At 41.0% G+C, this 20,802-nt stretch overlaps 1 protein-coding gene across 8 annotated transcripts in view; it reads right to left on the bottom strand.

The window, feature by feature from the left end:
- Window positions 1-19,080, bottom strand: part of GOLM1 (golgi membrane protein 1) — a 29,459-nt gene extending 10,379 nt beyond the window's left edge. For 6 of the 8 annotated variants that reach the window (XR_014025043.1, XR_014025044.1, XR_014025045.1 and 3 more), the window contains exons 1-8: window positions 18,709-19,080; window positions 12,105-12,250; window positions 10,094-10,273; window positions 7,882-7,936; window positions 5,015-5,117; window positions 2,262-2,391; window positions 1,820-1,876; window positions 914-1,079 (exon numbers count right to left, since the gene is read on the bottom strand). Coding sequence is in view for 1 of the 8 variants with exons in the window: in XM_081317132.1 (XP_081173258.1) it covers window positions 914-1,079; window positions 1,820-1,876; window positions 2,262-2,391; window positions 5,015-5,117; window positions 7,882-7,936; window positions 10,094-10,273; window positions 12,105-12,233 (820 nt within the window). In the remaining 7 variants the exon portion in view is untranslated. Of the gene's footprint in view, window positions 1-913; window positions 1,080-1,819; window positions 1,877-2,261; window positions 2,392-5,014; window positions 5,118-7,881; window positions 7,937-10,093; window positions 10,274-12,104; window positions 12,393-18,708 lie in introns of those variants that run through there. The other 2 variants (XR_014025048.1, XR_014025049.1) reach the window with 2 other exon arrangements.
- Between the last annotated feature and the right edge of the window lie 1,722 nt (window positions 19,081-20,802).

Raw genomic sequence — 20,802 nt, 5'->3', positions numbered from 1 at the left:
AATGTCTCTGCAGTTGATCAGAACAGTGAACAACCACTGAATGTAAATGCAGTGAATACTGCAGTGAATGTAACTTCAAGACTGGGTACCTTTTGGGAGGTCCTTTGTAACTTCAAATGGTCACTGAGTGACCAGTTGTAAGTCGAAGACCACTTGTACAGTACTTCACCCTGCCAGTGTTGGTGGGGGTGAATTTTTCTCCTTGGTAATTCCTTGATCAGGATATTGTTTTCTACTTGGTTGATTATTTCAAGATTTTGAAAATTCTCCCTCTCCCAAATCATGTCCCATATGACGCTCCTAAAAATGTTTAAACCAGGAGTAGAAGTGGGGAAATTAAGGTATAGAACTCTACTGGGGAATCTTATCTGGAAGAAGTTTTACATTTGAAAGCTGCCATTTGTCCAAAAGATGACAAGGGGTTTTTCCTGACTGTGAATTGAAAGGGAAGCAGTCCTCTTACATTCACCCTTCTTTGAAGAATGACCTCTAGTAGTGCATAGATACACATGTGAGCAGTATGCAAAATTCAGCAACCAAGTGGAACAAGAGACCTGTATAATATGCTCCAGCTCATACTCTTCTGGCAGCTGTTTGGCATTTTCCAGAAATAAATTCTACAGATTGAAAATGTTTCAAAGTGTCCTGGATATAGCATTCATATTCACTTAAATATCTAAATGACTTATTCAACTGCATGTATTGAAAACAGCCCATGACAGTAAAACAAAATTTATGAACTATTCACTGATTTAAGCAGTTATGATGTGACAATGATTCACCATTATTGAAGCAAAATAGATCACAGGATTTAATATAAACTTAACTCATGACTCAGACCTCAGCTTCATATTCACATGATATCCTAATGACAAAATCAAAATGATATCATTGTTAACTGCTGTATTTTTACCTTTTTCTCTAAGATGATTCAATTCTTCTTTGTTTAGTACAGACACTGGTCTTGAAACTAATTTCACAGACTCAGATATATTTTTTTCTTGAGGTTCATTTTCCTGGTTTGTCAGATCATGGTGATCAATCTCTGTCTGTCCAAAAGTCTGCATCTGTATATTGGCCTTTTTGAAAAAAGAAAATAAATACAATATTTTTCTGCTTTGTTTTATATTGAAAAACATTGCAAAGTAATCTGTCCCCAAATTTTATCCCGTAGAATTTTGGAACTATAATTCTTTCTGATTACCCTTCCTGGGAGGTATAGTTTAATACACCTGAAGGACATAAGGTTAGGAAAGCGGATGTAGAATTCTCTAGCAGAATATAGTGCTGGCTTAGTACAGTTTAGTTACCTGCCCAGTTGTGCGAATATATTCAGAATATATTTAAGAGCATACCTCATCAGTAAACTACATTTCTAAGTCCAAATTCTATATATGCAGAATTCTTAAGGTAAAGGTAAAGGTTCCCCCGCACATGCGTGCTAGTCGTTTCCGACTCTAGGGGCCAAAAGTCCTGAGAGCTATAGCCGCTTGTCATCAGGTGTCCAAGAACTCCAATATTTAGCACGTCACCTTGTTGACCTAGGGCAGGGGTCCCCAACCCCCGGTCCATGGACTGAAACTGGGCCGCGGCATGCCAACAACCAGGCCGCACAAACAAGCAAAGCCCCATCTGTGGGATGCAGGCAGCACACAAACCCACGCACTCTCCGGTCCGTGGAAAAACCTCTCTCCACAGAACCAGTCCCTGGTGCCCAAAAGGTTGGGGACCTCTGACCTAGGCGACAACTGATCCAATAACTTACTTTTCTGTAAGTTACATCTCACCATACTGTTTGGCTCCTCTGATGAGACCTTACCCTCCAGTTTGGTTGAACCTCTGACATAGCTCTCTTCTTCCTCAAAGCAAGCAAACCCTACAACCACATCAAGATAGTACTTCAGGGTCAGATTGTAAGAGAGGGGACCCATAACACACCTTGCCCTGAAAGGCCATAACTGACCTATAACCTACAACTGCACAGAATCCCCTGGCCACAATTGCCACCTCTTCCTTGAACAAGAGTCACAAGTCTAGGAGAACCCAAGATTATATACCAGGTCTACATGAGGCAGTATGACTCCATACAAAAACAAAGATGGCAATTAGTATGGACCAAATAAACCCAAACCCAGAGCCACACCATCTTGCCAGGGGAGATGGGGTTTATTGGGTTCAACCCTAGTATATTGTTCTGAAAAATGAGATTATTCAGTTTATATAAAACTGTAAGTTATCTATAAAAAGCATTACAATCATACTTGTTTTCCTGATATATCTGTAGTAAGTTCTTTTTTCTTTTCTTGTTGTATCTTGCTTTCTTCTGGTGATAGTTTTGGTTTTTCTTCACATTGTTCCTTCAGTTCCTCCATCTTATTAAGACACTTTGACCTTGAAGCAAAGAACCAAATATAGAACAAACAATATACATAATCTATAATCCATTAACCAACATGTTATGGTTACTCTTTGGTAGGAAATGGGGAGACTCAGTTCAAATTACTACCCAGCCAAGAAGCTTATTAAGTGACTTTTGGCCAGTCACTATCTTCTGAGATACAGTGCTATTTACATTAGTGTTGTTGTGACAATAAAATTGAAAGTGGGAGAATGGGAGGGAACAGAGCATACAGTACTGCCTTGAATTCATTAAAGGAAGGCAAACATCGTAAATAATCTGAACATAGCCTGCCAATCATTTATTGTAGTTTAAAGGCTTCTTGTCAATGTTGGGAAACACCCAGGCAGGCAGGGAGGAGGCCCCACAAAAGATCCAGGACTGACAACTCTCCCCACCCCAAGCTCCATAGAGCCTTATTTAACTGTTCCCAAAGGCTGGCAGTCTGGAGAGATTCCTATATAATAGGCAGAATAAAGTAGGCATCTTGGACTCTCTATATGTTGATCTGTGGCTTATCCTGACAACAGGATTATTATCCTATTATTGCAGCCTTGGAAAGATCAGAAATCAAGATTTACTGAGCCCCCTTTCGGCTAATTTAGATAGCTGAGGAACACATGAAGCCTACTTTACATGAGAAAGGAAAAATTTTTCCAATCCCTCTTTGACTTCTCTCTTCCTTCTTTTGCACTCACCTTCCTAATGGTACGAATATAGCTAAGATCAACCAAATCAACTTTCATTTTAAATATGCAAATCATGCATATTTCTTGCATGTTTGATTCACAGCCACAGAAAATGTATTACTTCAAATACCAGAATTCATGAATCATTTAATAAAACGTTTAGATGTAGTAACCCATAGTGCAAGTATAGCTTCCTTCTGAAACATCATGACTTCAATAGGACTTGCTTCCATATACAGGTGAAACTCAAAAAATTAGAATATCGTGCAAAAGTTCATTTATTTCAGTAATACAACTTAAAAGGGGAAACTAATATATGAGATAGACTCATAACATGCAAAGCAAGATAGTTTAAGCTGTGATTTGTCATAATTGTGATGATTATGGCGTACAACTCATGAAAACTCCAAATCCACAATCTCAGAAAATTAGAATATTACATGCAATCAATAAATAAGGAGTGTACATAGAACAATATCGGACCTCTGAAAAGTATAAGCATGCATATGTACTCAGTACTTGGTTTGGGCCCCTTTTGCAGCAATTACTGCCTCAATGCGGCGTGGCATGGAAGCTATCAGCCTGTGGCACTGCTGAGGTGTTATGGAAGACCAGGATGCTTCAATAGCGGCCTTCAGCTCTTCTGCATTGTTCAGTCTCATGTCTCTCATCTTTCTCTTGGCAATGCCCCATAGATTCTCTATGGGGTTCAGGTCAGGCGAGTTTGCTGGCCAATCAAGCACAGTAATCCCACGGTCATTGAACCAGGTTTTGGTGCTTTTGGCAGTGTGGGCAGGTGCCAAGTCCTGCTGGAAAATGAAGTCAGCATCCCCATAAAGCTCGTCTGCGGAAGGAAGCATGAAGTGCTCCAAAATCTCCTGGTAGACGGCTGCGTTGACCCTGGACTTAATGAAGCACAGTGGACCAACACCAGCAGATGACATGGCTCCCCAAATCAACACAGACTGTGGAAACTTCACACTGGACTTCAAGCATCTTGCAGTGTGTGCCTCTCCATTCTTCCTCCAGACTCTGGGTCCTTGGTTTCCAAATGAGATGCAAAAGTTGCTCTCATCAGAAAAGAGGACTTTGGACCACTGAGCAACAGACCAGGTCTGTTTTTCTTTAGCCCAGGTAAGACGCTTTTGACGTTGTTTGTTGTTCAGGAGCAGCTTGACAAGAGGAATACGACATTTGAAGCCCATGTCCAGGATCCGTCTGTGTGTGGTGGCTCTTGATGCACTGACTCCAGCCTCAGTCCACTCCTTGTGAAAGTCCCCAACACTTTTGAATGGCCTTTTCCTGACAATACTCTCCAGGCTGCGGTCATCCCTGCTGCTTGTGCATTTTCTTCCACACTTTTCCCTTCCACATAACTTTCTATTAATGTGCTTTGATAAAGCACTTTGGGAACATCCAACTTCTTTTGCAATTACCTTTTGAGGCTTTCCCTCCTTATGGAGGGTGTCAATGATGGTTTTCTGCACAACTGTCAGGTCAGCAGTCTTCCCCATGATTGTGATTCCTACTGAACCAGACTGAGAGACCATTTAAAGGCTCAGGAACCCTTTGCAGGTGTTATGGCTTAATTAGCTGATTAGAGTGAGACACTTTGAGCCTAGAATATTGCACCTTTTAACAATATTCTAATTTTCTAAGATTGTGGATTTGGGGTTTTCATGAGCTGTAAGCCATAATCATCACAATTATGACAAATCACAGCTTGAACTATCTTGCTTTGCATGTAATGAGTCTATCTCATATATTAGTTTCCCCTTTTAAGTTGCATTACTGAAATAAATGAACTTTTGCACGATATTCTAATTTTTCGAGTTTCACCTTTATGCATATTATTCATATTCAGACTTAATAAAAATTGATTTGTACTCATTTTGAATATAAAAACAACTGATTAATGCAAACTTACATGTCAAATGAAAATTTTCTCTGGAGGTTAGTCTGATTATTCTGCAAGCTGTTGACATCTAATTCAAGCTTTTCACATTTGCTCTGCAATTTTTTCAAATTCTCTGCAGCAACATTTTTATTTTTAATAAAAGAGAAAAAATATATAAAAAGGTATGAAAGAGCAAAGATTTTTTTCTCACTGAGAGACTTGTCCATAATAATTAGATTAAATAAAGCCTATTTGCTCAGGCTGCCAGACCTATGCTGAATAATCCAATTTATCTAAAAGAAAGTCCACTTTATTTCTATATGTTTCTGACTGCAGTCTTAAACGTACAATTGCATGATTGTCTTCCAACTTTCTCCTGAATTAGTTTTTATCTCCCTCCTTTTTTTCTTTTTACACAAGAAAAATGGATATTGGAACAGTAACCTTTATATGCATTTTTTAAAATATGAAAAATATATCCCCAGCATTACTCACACTTATATATTAAATATATAATATTGTCTGCTTCTACACTGAAAACCAGTAAAGTATTTCCAATTACTTCCAGTTTTTATCATTTAAGCTTTTAATATTGTAACAATTTATGACTTAAGTGCTTGAATCAGTATGGTTTAGTAGGTTGATATTTTAGTTTTCTGCACACAAATGTTTAACTATACACTGCTCCACATGCTTTCACAGGAAGCCATGGTGACAAGACACATGTAAATGACATAAATTATACAAATTGCATGAACTATATTATATAATGATATTTGCATGAGGTCACAATGCAGGAGACATTACTTGCTTCCTTGTATCCCCTATTGATATCTATTTGGAATGATATCAATATATCACAAAATCTTTGTATTTTAAGGAATAAACAAAGAAATATATGGCCCTTCAAGAGTAGCCTTGAAATTTTTTCTTCATGTATTGTATTTCAAGTTCCTTTCTTCAGCCAATTATAATAATAATAACAACAACAACTGGAGAAGATAACAAAATAGAAAGACCTACAAATAGAAATAGAATGATTGTGGCAAAGGCAAACAAGGAATAGGCAGCTTGGGTGCAATCCCAAAACAACTGGAGCACCATTTGAATACCATTGGCACTGACAAATTTGCCATTAGTCAATTGCAAAAGGCTTACTACAGACATGTCAAACACAAGGCCCGGGGGCCGGATGCGGCCCATGAACTGGTTTCATGTGGCCCGCAAAGCCATCCTGGAAACAGTAAGGGAACGGCCCCCGCTGTCTTGGCCCTGGCCCAGGCTGGCCAGGAGCCAACGTACAATTTCATGGTGGTCATCTATGCTGAAATACATTCAGTCTTAGCTCCACAAGGCCATCTGGAAACAGCGAGGAACCGGCCCGTGCCGTGTCGGCACTGCCCCCTTGGCGCATGCTGGGGAGGTATCACCCTTTGTGAGGAATGAAGAAATGCACCAACACCTGGAAATGGACAGCACATGGCCCTGCCTACTTTGGGCAGGCTAGGGGTTGGGGAGCATTGTGCTTCTTTTCAGATTCATGCCACCCGGCTCAGCCTCTCGGCACTGTGAATAGAGCACCCCACTACCTGCCAAAACCAGGCAGACTAGGGGCTGAGCAGCATTGCGCAGGTAACATTGACTCTCACGCTGCTCATGGCATCCCCTCCCATAGAGCCCACCAAGCTGGATATGTGAAACAGGCGAGGGCCATGTGCTGGCCATTTCCAGGCAATGGTGCATTTCTTCATTCCTCACAAAGGATGACACTTCCCCAGCTGTGTTTCTTGCCTGTTTTTCTCCCTCCCTCATCTCAAATATTTTCCCACCACTCTGTTCTTTGGAAGGAAGGAGAAGGAAGGTCTGAGGGAAGTCCTACCTTTGTCCTGCCCTGCTGCTCTTTCACCATCCCCTTGCCCCCTCCTCCTGGGCTATCATGAGGTGTCTCCCATCCTATTGCTAAGGAAGCTTTGGATACAAAGCCAGGTTTCCTCACATGGAGAGGGAATGGGCCTCCCTCTTGATTTTGCCCTCGTACCCGTCATGAGCAACCTGGCTAAGGAGAGCAAGCACAGCAGCAGCAGCCTTGACGAGGTAAATGCAGCTGGGCACCCCCTTGGGGCTGGGCTTAGTGCCGTGGGTGCTTGAGGGCTGGGCTAGGCATTTGACCTCCGCGCCACCACCCAGCCCCCCTCTCCCACATGGCCTGAGAGGAACAGTGAGGCTCCTCTGGTGGACCTTGCCTTGGCACTTCCCTGGTCCCATCTCCTTCTGCCAGAGACCCTCAGATCTGTCCCACTCCTGCCCAGCCCCCCATAGGCACCCTTGACACAAATGATGTACAGCTGGCCATGCCCACCCAGTAGGCCATACGCACTCCAGCCATGCCCACCCAGTAGGCCACGCCCACCCTGGCCACACCCAGTCGGCCCCCCAAGGGCAACCGCAATGCTGATGCGGTCCTCAATGAAATTGAGTTTGACACCCCTGGCTTACTAGGAACTGCTTCCATCCTGCGACAATATCTATAATACCATCAAACATCCACATCTGCCTATCCTAGGTCCTTTGTAGGGACTCGATAGGTAGACAAAAATGCCAACTCCAGTCTGAACATCTGGTTGACTATATAATAATAATAATGATAATAATAATAATAATAATAACAACAACAACAACAACAACAACAATGATGATGATGGAAGGGATCTTTGAGATCTTCTAGTCCAACCCCCTCCTCAGGCAGGAAACCCTATACAATTTCAGACAAATTATATATTAGGTTAACATTCTGAACCTATATTCTCTGGTGTCTTTTTTACTGTTTTGAAATGGGGAAAAAATGTATCAGTAAATACAGAAAAAAGTTGCAGTGATGATACTTTACTGAGATTTACCTCGAAGATTCTGGATCAGTTGATCATTTATTGTGATGTTATTTAATAATGTTTCCTATAATAAAGAAAAAGGGGAAGTTTCATGGTTGAAAAATATTAGATCCAGCCTTAAATCATATTTAGAGTAAATGAGTCAGTGTGACAAATCACATAATTAATTTAACAGAACTATTTTGAAATAGTTTCCTCTGCCTGTAATTAAGTCTAGATTTTATTTCAAGCCTTCAACATTTACTTTCTATATTCTCCTATTAGCATATAAATGTTAACTAATCCTTGGAAAGTGGCATTTGTTTCTTTTTGCAACTGAAATAGATTAAAAAGAACAAAGATTATAGTCTGGATATGTACTTCAGAAGTCTATATTGGAATAGTACCAAAATCTTGATTTAATTTTGAATCTGTATTTTGAAGCTGTATTTTCTCATCATTTAATTCTCAATTTACCTCAAATAACAACTAATTACAATTAATTCCACCAATATTTTATTCTTCCACACTGTAAAATATCTTGAATCAATTTTATTTCTAATTACATTATTCATCTACACATTATCTACATTATTCATTTAGAATTGCCAGCTCTGAAGATTGTATCAGAAATAGGATGTGACACAAACTCAACATTATTAGAACAAATTTAACTCAGGCAAGTGGAAAAAATAATCAAATTCAAAATATGTATTGCATTATCTGCTTTTTAATATAACCTAATTTTTAATAAATCTTTGCTCATGTAAAAAAAGAAAAGACATACAGTTAGTATTTAGTTATCATATAAAGCAAATCTTTCAATAGGTGTCTGCAATTCTTGGCCTAGCTGGCAAGCAGATGGTACAGGACTGCTTCCTGGAAATGTTCTGAGTAAAATCTGTGTAAAATTGTCTAGACAACTAATTTAGGAATGGATAAACTTTCTTCAAGTAACACATGTGTGTTTGTAAGGGGATTATGTCACAGTTAGCATTAATTAATTGTGGGCTGTATTGGATTTCTATGCAAATTCAGAAGAGGACTTCAGATACAGAAACAGCATGTTGATAATTTTATGTTTTTATTTTAAAAATACAGAGCATGGCTTAATCTATACAGGGAGAGACTTGTGAAAAATGAATAAACAGTATCTGAAAACTGAAAACTACATAAGCATTCCAGCCTATGTTAAAGACAAGGCAGATTTGCCAATAGCTATAATTCAAAGCCACCTGGTTTTTGGAAGAAACTAGTAGGTTATGCCTATCTGATATACTCTGTATTTAAGGTTAGTTTGATTAAAATTATGAAAAAAACAGCAGCAACACTTTGTTGATTTTAAGGAAATGAATGTTCTGCAGGTAAAGATCATGACTAGGGAGACTCTGCACAAACGTTGGCTGGGCCATCAGTTGTAGACCTTCCTCAAGTAAAAAGCTCTAGGTGACTATAATTCATGTTCTATCCCAGTTATGACTGACTACTAGAATTCTGCATGGGGCATTTTGCACAAAGTTGCCCTTGAAGCGGCAACTGATGCAAAATACAGCAATTCCTAACCATTCAACACCAGTTTTGTCACACTGCACTAGTTGCTGATGTACAATTCAAAGTGCTGATTACTACCTATAAAATCCTTCACAGCTTAACGCCAGGATTCATTCAGGATCATTCCCTTCCGATAGAACCAACTTCCCAGGCAATACATTCAGAGTTTGATGATGCTGTGCATTTTCCTATGTGAATTAATGCTCTTTGGTAATGGCTCTATCCCTTCACAATTCCTTTCATCAACTATTGGTTTCGTTGTTTTGATGTAAATTCTATGAACTGCTGGGAGTTTTACTGGAGTGGAAATGATTATAAGAATGGTGAATTACTGCTTTCTGGAGTATTCTAGTTTTCCTGTGTTTGCAATGGATTACTGCTTATAAATCTATTTAACAAAGAGGAAGAGGGCAAATACTATAGTTAAACAAGTTGTTATTGTTGAAAGTGTTAATCTAATTGGTTGGTAAATTCAACAAGGCTATCAGACTCATATTCTCTGCAAATGAAAGACAGATTTTATGTTAGAATTCTGAATTCCCACACTATTTTCACAATTTCTTCAAAAGTTACCCCAAGAAACTGCATGTTAATTTTTTTATCAACAAAGCCCTTTCCTTTATGCAAAAACAGACAATACTAATTGAACATTTATATAAAGTCCCAAAAATGAAAAGAAAAAAACTTCTACCTTTTCATCTCTGTGTATTTTGTTGATATTTTCTATCTGGAAATCATGCATAGACTGGATTTTGTCAATCTGTTCCCTCTGTTTCTTTAGTTCTCCTTGGAATTCATTCTTTTTCATTTCTACAGCACCTCTTTCTGCAGCTGCCCTGCGCATTCTGCCTTCTAGTTCCATTAAATGATTCTAAGAGGAAAAGATTTTTAAAAATATCCACATATACAAATACATGTTTTTCCTTTCTGTGTCTTCAAAACAAATCCAAAATTCTATACTTCTGCTTTTGAGTCATATACTGTATCACATGCAGCTGGAGCAATTTTATAGATTGAGCCATGACACAGTAGCTACTTGTCATCATATCACTATATCTACTAGAGTTGGCTGTATAACCATGGCAGATATGGCCACTGCTTTTCACCAGGCTACATGACTAGTCTCATAAGCTTAATACAAGGAACAGCTGAAGGATGTATATTAAGTATTGGGCAATTGACAGAACAAAACATTCATTTACAGTGGAAATTCTGCACTGTTTATTTAAACAGTGTTTATTTAAAGCTACTTTACTTCTCTAAAGTGCAAAATACTATAGAGCAGACATGTCAAACACAAGGCCCGGGGGCCAAATCCGGCCCGCGAAGTGGTTTCATGTGGCCCGCGAAGCCATCCTGGAAACAGTGAGGGAACAGCCCCCACTGCCTTGGCCCTGGCCCAGAGACCCTCCTTCTGCCAGAGACCCTCAGTTCTGTCCCACTCCTGCCCAGGCCCCCATAGGCACCCTTGATGCGAATGATGTAGAGCTGGCCACGCCCACCTAGGCCATACGCACTCTAGCCATGCCCACCCAGTAGGCCACGCCCACCCAGTAGGTCACGCCCACCCTGGCCATACCCACCCGGCCCCGAGGGCAACCGCAATGCTGATGCAGCCCTCAATGAAATCGAGTTTGACACCCCTGCTCTATATGCACACATAGATTACTATGAAATGCTTATGAATTCTTTAATTCACTAGCTGAATGGGAATCACAGAATTTGAAAACATGGACAGAGAAAGGATGGTGAGAAAAATATTCTTTGTAGTTTTTAATCCTCAGGATAGTAACTGGGAGGAAATACATTATTTGGCTCAGAGCACAAAACATACCTGCTACTAGCAGAAACTGATGGAGAGAAGGTAATCTTTTTTCTTGTTGCATTAATAGACTCGCTGCATTTTCTATACAGTTATCCAATCTAGTAAAGGAGTGTCTTAAAAGCTGTATAACTAGTTCTGCCATACCCAACTTTCATCTTTGATCAGGGGCAAAGTGAAGATATTTTTAGGGGGGGAAAAATCAGTTGGCCTCTATTTCCTCTTGTTTGAAAAGAGTGATTAATAAGCTTTTTGACAGGAACAGGGCTAACTTTCTATGTATGCATGCACACCTCTTACAGCTAAGAATAATTGCACAACTTTATTTTAATAGTTACACATTTACCAGAGTATTAAAAATGCACAATGTACATGGGTTATATAATCCAACCGTAATCCAATGACTTTTTTTCCTGCAGTTCAAATGCTATTCAGGTCTGCCTGAATGTTTATACTTAGGGTTGGGAGACTACTCTGTTACTATGAAATGCAATCTAGTGCAATCTGTGTGAAAAAGGTACTGGTATAATGATGCTTCAGAAAGATAAAGAGGCCCAGAAAAATGCTGTCATGGAGCATAGGTGGATCTGTGCAGTCTAAGAGGCAAAATAGGTCAAGGATTGATACCACAATGCTCAAGAGCACCACACTACTTACTAATCCCTGGTACAAAATTATCTTATATCCTAGTTGAACAGGATGCAATCTTTTACCAGGTACTTTTCTTCTTCCTTATTTGCTTATTTGCCAACTTCCAAATGTTTTTTAAGATATAATTACTCCACAGTGCTCCACAGTGTAGAAATAAAAACCAATATTTTAAAATATTAAAGCATACACACTGATTCACTCATTTTGAAAACCAACAAAAGAGCAATACCTGCAAATCAACACTACGGGAACTTGTTATCCAGTAATTAAATCCCAGAACAATTATACAAGCCACAAGTGCTGCTACTAAAAGAGGTGGTGATTTTATCCCACGACGACTGTTTCCTAGCCCGACCATCTTCAAGTTACAGTTTTCTGTTGGTTTAAAAAGAGAAATATTTATATTTACCTTTACAGATTAATGAACATTTCCAAGCAATAAAAAAACTTTCCAGTAACAGTATCTGCTCAGAATTAGCGTGCGTGTGTGTGTGTACATACGTACATATATACATACATACATACACATATACATATACATACACACACACACACACACACACATATCCATATCCATGGGGGAAAACATAAAAACATATAAAAGCACAATAATCAGGATTCAGTGTTTTATGACACATTTTAACTGTAGCAACTAGAATTTAATCATAATATTGTAAAGCAAACAGAGTCAGAAAGTGGAGCTTTCTGTAATAAATATGTTTGTCCAGAATACCATCACAGAAAAGAAAAAAAAATAAAAGAATTCCATTTGCTCTTGTATAAATTGAAATGCAGGAATACATGGAGAAGTATTTCAATTTCTCCAAACCACCAATTCATTTGGATTAGAGGATTTTGGAATATCTGCCCAGAAGAAGCACCGATGACAATGCACTATGTTGTGCTCAAAGTCCTTTCTGAGTGGTCCTGGATGTTCTTTGAGCTTCCCTGTTTTCTTGTAGGTTTCATTACCCAAACAAGGTAACATCATTAGTGATAGTAAGGGGTGTGGTTTGTTGTCAATTTATATTCTAATGGCTTGCCCTGTAAGTGTTGGTGGGGGTGGTCTTAGAGATTCTTTGGTTGGGCTGCTTGCTGGTGGCTTCTTTGACAGTTTCCTCAACCTCAAACACTTTTCTCAAGTCCTTTCTCAACCTAGGGAATGTGGGAAATGTGAAATATTTGGTTGGCTCTCAAAGTACTCTTAAAAACCTGCTGTTGCTGTTATTTGGTATCCTATTGTCCTCCAGTTGGTACTCCATATCCTTTGACTAAGTAGATGTCTGGCCTTTTAATAACCCAGGCTAAGAAGGAAAAAAACAAAAGGACCCAGTTTGAGCTCTGTATAGGATTTGATATTATGAGATTTACTCTTCCCCATAACAAAACTGGGAGCCACGTTTATTAGCTGCATTGTAAAGCTATGTAGCATATACTCTGGATCTGCATACAATACAGTTCTATAATGTTCTCCTACCCCAATACCTGGTCTTAGGAACATTATGTTAAATGCCAAAAAAGTGAGACTTGGCAATTACTCACACATTACTCAACTGTTCCACTATCAAAGTAACAATCTAACCTCTCACAAGAGAAGCTATGTTAAAATGCTATTTAGAGGAACCCAAACACACTGCAGCAACCCTGAACATCAGAAAAAGAAATAGATCATATATACAATATCTTCCAACAAAATGAATACCCACGCAACTTTATCAAAAAGTGCTTGACCCAATATAGCACAACCAACACAAGCTGCGATAAGGATAATATTGCTATATATCAAAAACATCTCAGAAGCCACCAATAGACTATTACAGACTACTACAATGATGTGGCATCACTGTAGCACACACACTGACTAAAACCCTCCAAAGTAAACCAAAAATCCCAGCAGTCCAGAAAAAAAAAATCTGGAATCATCTCTATAACACAGGGCTTTTCAACCAGTGGTATGGGTACCACCTGTGGTACATTGGCACCTGGCAGGTGGTATGCGACCATCCTAGAAAAGTGGTAGCGGGGGAGGGGAATGAGCTGAACCAGTGGCAGCACCACACAAGCTTGATCGAGAGACGTCTGGAGCTGCAGGGCTGTCAGGGCTCAGCGGAAGCGCCAGGATCAGTGCTTCTTCGGGGCTGTCAGGGCTCAGTGGAAGCACCAGGATCAGCGCCAGGCTCCAGCTGGAGCTCAGCGCTGATCCAGGCATGTCTGCTGAGCCCAGAAGAAGCACTGATCAGCTGGAATGTTGCAGAATCTCCAGGGTCTTGTGATTTACATTCAGATGCTTGGCAACTGATTCATATTTATGATGGTCACATTACTCAACTGTTCCACTATCAAAGTAACAATCTAACCTCTCACAAGAGAAGCTATGTTAAAATGCTATTTAGAGGAACATATGCATCTTAACATACATTTTTCAAGAGCTTCATTTACAATTGTTTATATTAATCTCAAATGCAGTAACAACAGGGAAAGACTAAACATATGATTTTATATTCCCGTTTCTCAGTTGGATCTACCACAGCCCAGCAACTGTCATAAACAATTCTCCAAAGGAAGCTGTAGGAAATCATGTATTGCTTGTTTCACCCAGAGTTTCAGGCATTTTTCTCCTATTGAGAGGCCTACATGGCCTGACACTTCAAAGGCTTCTGAAGGCTTTCATGATTTCAGGAAAGAAGGCCTGGTGTGACAGGAGGCTGGGTCAGATAGGTCATATGGGCCTCTTAAAAGCAGGAGGAAAAATGCCAGAAGGTAAGCAGCACCCTCAGAACCACTGAGTGAAGGGAATAATTGTGCAGATTCCTCAGGTGTATTGAAGAATGGTGCAAGGTGTCCTTTCTGAGTAGAAGCAGCAGTGCTAGGCTGACATCGAGGCCTGGGATGCTGGAAACTGGCTGAAATTGTTGAAGGCCCCGGGCCTCTATTTTAGGCCAAGGCCCAGTATTGCAACCAAGTATTGTTTTCCCTGCTGATACCAGGAAAAAATAGGCAATGAGAGTTGCAGCAACCCCAGCAGTTATAAGTGTGGCCACCCAAGACGCTAAAAAGTTTATAACTTTCCTTCATTCAGCAGCATAATTTCAAATAGTTGCTAAATGAATGGTCCTTAAATAAAGATTACCTAGAATGTCACAGGATATAACTTATTCCAAGTAAAGCTACCTTTTGCAATTGACTGATCACAATTTTATCATTGCCAATGGTGCTCCAGATGTTTTAGAATTACTCTATGCCCAAGGTACTTATTATTATTGGCACTATCTTTGCTTTCTTTTGCCACAATCATTCCGGTTCTATCTGCAGATCTTTGCGTTTTGTAATTTTCTGTGGTTCTTTCTCTTCTCTTCTACTGTGTACAGGTATTGCAGCGTCCAGTATAAGGATACTTTTTTTTCTTTATTATCAACAATTTTAAGTCTGGAGTGTTATGTGGCAGATGCTTCTCTATTAGAATTCTAAAGTCCCACAGCACTTTAGTTTTCTATTACTTTGTACATTTTGTGGTTCCACGAGTTGTTTGTAATAAAATGGTATTCCTGAAGATATTCCAATACACCATTCTTGCTACTGTGTCCTGATGTTGTTTGTAATCAGTCTGTGCAATCTTCCTGCATCACTAAGTAGGTGGTCCACTGTTTCTACAACATCTTGGCAAAGATAGCATTTGCTATCTATTACTGTCTCCTCAATTCTGGCTTTATATGCATTTGTTCTTAACACTTGATCTTGTGCTGCCAGAATTGGGCTCTCTCTCTTTCTTCAACTTCCCTACTTTTGTCAGATCTTGATGTTACCTCTTTTACTGCTAGAATTGCACAGGTATTAGATGCCTTCATAGTATTTGTCCACTGAATTTGAAGAACTTCTTTACTCTCATGATGTATTCACTTCTAGCCTTCTCCTTGACTTCACTGCGCTAGATGTTTTCAGCTTGAGGGATGGTCAAGTATTTGTAGTGGCCTTCATCCAGATTCTTGAGTTATTTTCATAAATTATTTCAATTTTACCTCTGTTGATGGTGAGGGTGATCCTTTTGTCCAGCCCCAAATCCACTGCAATGTCTTAGCTGTATACATACAGACAGCTTTGAGCAACGATTCTGTTTCAGATGGTGTTTTCCTATACACATTCAGATCATCTATGTAAAGGGGGTAGGACAGTCTGACAGATATTTTTCATGCTGATAGCTGTGACCTTACTTGTTCTATATTGTTATGAATCACATGTTCTCTCTAGTTCAGTATATGGACTTCTTTTGGAGATTCTAGCTGTTCATCAGAAGCTTTTGGAGGTGATATTAAAATCCAACCTTTTTTCAGACTTTAAAAAAAAAAAGACCAAACTTTTTCTCACTCCAATAAAAGAAGGAACATCAGACTCTTCAAGTCACCAGTGCCGTGCCTAACTGGTACTTGTGGATTTTGTCCAAGAGGAGCAAATGTATACTGGATATATTATGTGTTCAAGAAGAATGAATGTATACTGGGAATGTTGTGTGTTCTGATGACCTAGAAATTTATCTTTATAACATGTATATTTAAGATCAAGTAAATGTCAACCATACTATATAAAATTCTTATAGTAAGCCCACCAATTCTTTTGAAAGTGATTTCTAATTAGAACTTGATGAATCATACTAGAATGCTTTGTGCCATCAATTCCTTTTAGATTTCAGTGCTTGTTAAGAATTAATCATGAAAATAATCCATAAACTGCATTACACTTCACTACAATGATTTATATAAACTGTAATTCTTTTAAATAATATTTAGGTTTGTAAACAAATTGGTACATTTTACCAACTTTTATGGTATAAAGGTAAAGGTAAAGGTTCCCCCGCACATGCGTGCTAGTCGTTTCCGACTCTAGGGGCCGGTGCTCATCTCCGTTTCAAAGCCGAAGAGCCAGCGCTTGTCCGAGGACGTCTCCGTGGTCATGTGGCCGGCATGACTAGACGCCAAAGGCGCACGGAACGCTGTTACCTTCCCACCGTAGTGGTGCCTATTTTTCTACTTGCATTTTTACGTGCTTTCGAACTGCTAGGTTGGCAGAAGCTGGGATGAGTAACAGGCGCTCACTCTGCTACGCGGCACTCAGGATTCGACCCGCCAAACTGCCGACCTTCTGATCGACAAGCTCAGCGTCCTAACCCACTGAGCCACCGCTCCCTTTTTATGGTATGCTCACACCCAAATAGAAATATTGAAACAGATATTTAAAATAATTGTACTTCAATTATATATGTATAGTCAATTTTTTTGGCTCAAATTTTTATCACAGGTTTATTTTTTTAATTAACTCAAGTTTTTGCCTTGAGATTTTTAGCTTGTTCAGCATAAACAATAACCTAATTCATTTCATTAGTTCATGTGACAAGTTGTTAAAACTCTGCAAGTTTTTTTTTAAATAAAACAAATGAATACAGTTGAATATTCCTATTGGCAAAGTATTATATGATTCAGTTGATAAATTAAAAGTTCAACTTTTGTGTAGAACAGTTACCCCCAAATTGAATATTGCGTTCACAGTGTAAGAGAGAGTAAATCAAATGTATCACAAATCTATTGGATGAAGCACTCATTTTTAACAATTAGTAGTCTACAATATTTTTAATATCGTCATTAGCCCAAAGACATGAAAATAACTTTCATGACTCAAAAACTAAAAACAATGCAGATCCTCAAACAAAGCAAATCTTTTGAATTAAGATAACATCTTTTTTATCAAATTGCTTTCACCAGTCTATTCGAACTCAAATTGCTTTAAGCTTATATAGGTCTGGATTAATGGGCAGCAAATATTTCAAACCTAAACAAATGCTCATCAAAATTAAGACGGATTATTCTGATGCGTGACAAGGAGTTTGGGTGTTCAAGGTAAGTAGCATCAGACTGTTTCAACATAACTTCCAGAGCATTATCATCAGCACTGATCTCTTGCTATATTAACCATAGCAGAGCATGTTTAATTTCCCAACCATCACCAAGTTACTGTACATTTCTTCCAACCAGTCCAAAAAAAAAATACCATCCTCCAGTTAAGTTTCTGTTTACTTATTCAAGGCAAATATCTGAGCCAAATTATCTTAAGCCATCATGTTGCTCAGTATTGATTTCAGCTTCCCTGCTTTGAACAGATTTCAAAGCAGAGTATAGGACAGGGGTCTTCAAACTTGGCCCTTTTATGACTTGTGGACTTCAACTCCCAGAATTCCTCAGCCAGCAAAGCTGGCTGAGGAATTCTGGGAGTTGAAGTCCACAAGTCATAAAAGGGCCAAGTTTGAAGACCCCTGGTATAGGAGAAAATCTGCAAAGGTACTTTTCCTGTCACTCATTATTGCAAAAAAAAAAATCACCCCAAAAAACACAACCCTCCTGTATAAGTCAAAGCCAGATCTGGAGGGAAAAGCTGCAGATAGGTTAAAGCAAGAGTCTAAACAACCACCTTAACTCTTTTGCGGGTGCTTTTTCGAAATAAGGGCAAGAAGGTGGCCCCACTTCATTCTGACCCCCGCGAAGAATTGCAACCGGTGAGATGTTTCCTTCCGCAGCCCTTGGCCCTCCAAGGACTCACCCCAACCTCGACGCCTTCATCCAAAGGGACACATAGGGACACATTCCCTCAGGAGCGAGCGGCCAGAAGGACAGACCGCCCAGAGCTCAAAAAGGGCAGAGAGGAAGAACAGGGATGAATGGACTTCAGAGGGCAATTCCAAGAAGCTTGAGGCGGGGGGGGGGAGAGGAAGGAACGGGGGAGCACAGAAAGACGCGGCGTCCGGGGGGGGGGCGCAGACGAAGGGACCGGGTACAACGGGAATCGCTTACCTTCCTCGCCCGCCCCCCCCCCTTCCTCCAGCTCCGAGGCCCTCCTCGCTCTTAGGCAGGCTGGCAGGTCACCCCTCCCTCTCCGTGGGGCGAAGGCGAGGAGGAAGTAGCCCCGGCTTTCGTCTCCCGGCGGGCGCCTTTCAAACCCTCCCCGCCCTCTCACACTAGGGAGCGGCGGGGAGTGACTCTGGGCTGAGGAGAAGCCAGCGGAGCTGCGGCTGCCGCAGGCAGCCGAGCTCAAGACAACCAGAAAGAGGAGCTAGAGGCGCGGGCGCCTCAACTACCGCGGGTGCTGCAGGAGGCACTGCGGGCAGAGCAGGAAGTGCAGGCGAAGGAGCCGCCGCTGTTGCTGCTGTCGCCGCCGCCGCCAGCACCCAGGCAGGAGCTTCTTCTGTTGCCGCGCCGAGAAAGAAAGTGGGCAGGAAGCTCCTGGGCGGGAGAGCCTGGGCCCCACCTGCTCGCAGCCGCGGGGAGGCGTGTGTGTGTGTGTGTGTGTGTGTGTGTGTGTGTGTGTGTGTGTGTGTGTCGCGCGCGCCTCCGGGAGGCGGATGGCGAAGGAGGAACGAGACCCCCCCCTCAACACCTGCTTGTTCTTGCTTTGGGCTCCTGGGAGATACAAGGCGGAGGAGGGAAAAGATGCCCTCCTGCGAGACAAACTTTGCAGGGGGAGATGCTGCCGTCTGCTTAAGCGGGCCCCCGTTAAGCCTCCTCCTGCAATACGATGTTTACGCGTAGGGGCAGCCTTTCTCGACCGCGTGAACGTTTTCAGGTGTGTGGATTTTAATACCCAAGAGGTCCCTGGCCTCTTAAAAAGTTCGTCAGGTTGAGCAACGCGCCCCCTAAACAAGCCCTTTCCTTCAAGTAAGAGTGAGTTAAGTTAAGCGGCCGGCGTCAACTTCCCTCCGCCCAGTACGCTCCCACAGAGAGGGCCTCCTCAGGGTGCCACCGGTCAAAGAATGCCAACTGGTGGCCCCCAGGGGGAGGGTGTTCTCTGTGGGCGCACCGGATTTATGGAACCATCTTCCGGTGGAGCTCCAGATGGCGCCTGATCTCCGCTCCTTCCGGCGCGATCTTAAAACCCACCTTTTTGAACAAGCTGGCCTGACCTGATGGGATGGGGTTGGGTTTTATAAATTAACTTAACTTTTAATCTGTACTAATTTATTATGGGCATCGTTGTTTAATTACTTTTAATAATTTTTAATTTTTGTATCTTGTTTTTATTATGTATTGCCCTGTTCACCGCCCTGAGTCCTTCGGGAGAAGGGCGGTATACAAATTAAATTAATATTTAATATTTAAATGAAATATCAACAACCTAAGATACGCAGATGATACCACTCTAATGGCAGAAAGTGAAGAAGAACTAAAGAGCCTCGTGTTGCGGGTGAAGAAGGAGAGTGCAAAGGTTGGGTTGAAACTTAACATTAAGAAAACCAAGATCATGGCATCTGGCCCTCTCAATTCCTGGCAAATAGATGGGGAAGAAATGGAGGTAGTGACAGATTTTATTTTCCTGGGCTCCAAGATCACTGCAGATGGGGACTGTAGCCAAGAAATTAAAAGACGCTTGCTCCTTGGGAGGAAAGCCATGGCAAATCTAGACAGCGCACTAAAAAGCAGAGACATCACCCTGTCAACAAAAGTGCGTATAGTCAAGGCTATGGTCTTCCCAGTTGCAATGTATGGCAGTGAAAGCTGGACGATAAGAAAGGCTGAGCGCCAAAGAATTGAAGCCTTTGAACTCTGGTGCTGGAGAAGACTCCTGCGAATCCCTTGGACTGCAAGGCGATCAAACCAGTCAGTCCTAGAGGAGATCAATCCTGACTGCTCTTTAGAAGGCCAGTTCCTGAAGCTAAAACTCAAATACTTTGGCCACCTAATGAGAAGGAAGGACTCACTGGAGAAGAGCCTAATGCTGGGAAAGATTGAGGGCAATAGAAGAAGGGGACGACAGAGAATGAGGTGGCTTAATGGAGTCACTGAAGCAGTAGGCGGATTCCAGAAGATGGACTCCAGAAGATGGTAGAGGACAGGAAGGCCTGGAGGAATGTTGTCCATAGGGCCGCGATGGGTCGGACACGACTTCGCAGC

The sequence above is a fragment of the Vipera berus genome (assembly GCF_964194415.1).
Source record: "Vipera berus genome assembly, chromosome: 2".
Taxonomy (NCBI): Eukaryota; Metazoa; Chordata; class Lepidosauria; order Squamata; family Viperidae; genus Vipera; species Vipera berus.
This window is presented reverse-complemented; position numbering and strand designations above follow the sequence as displayed.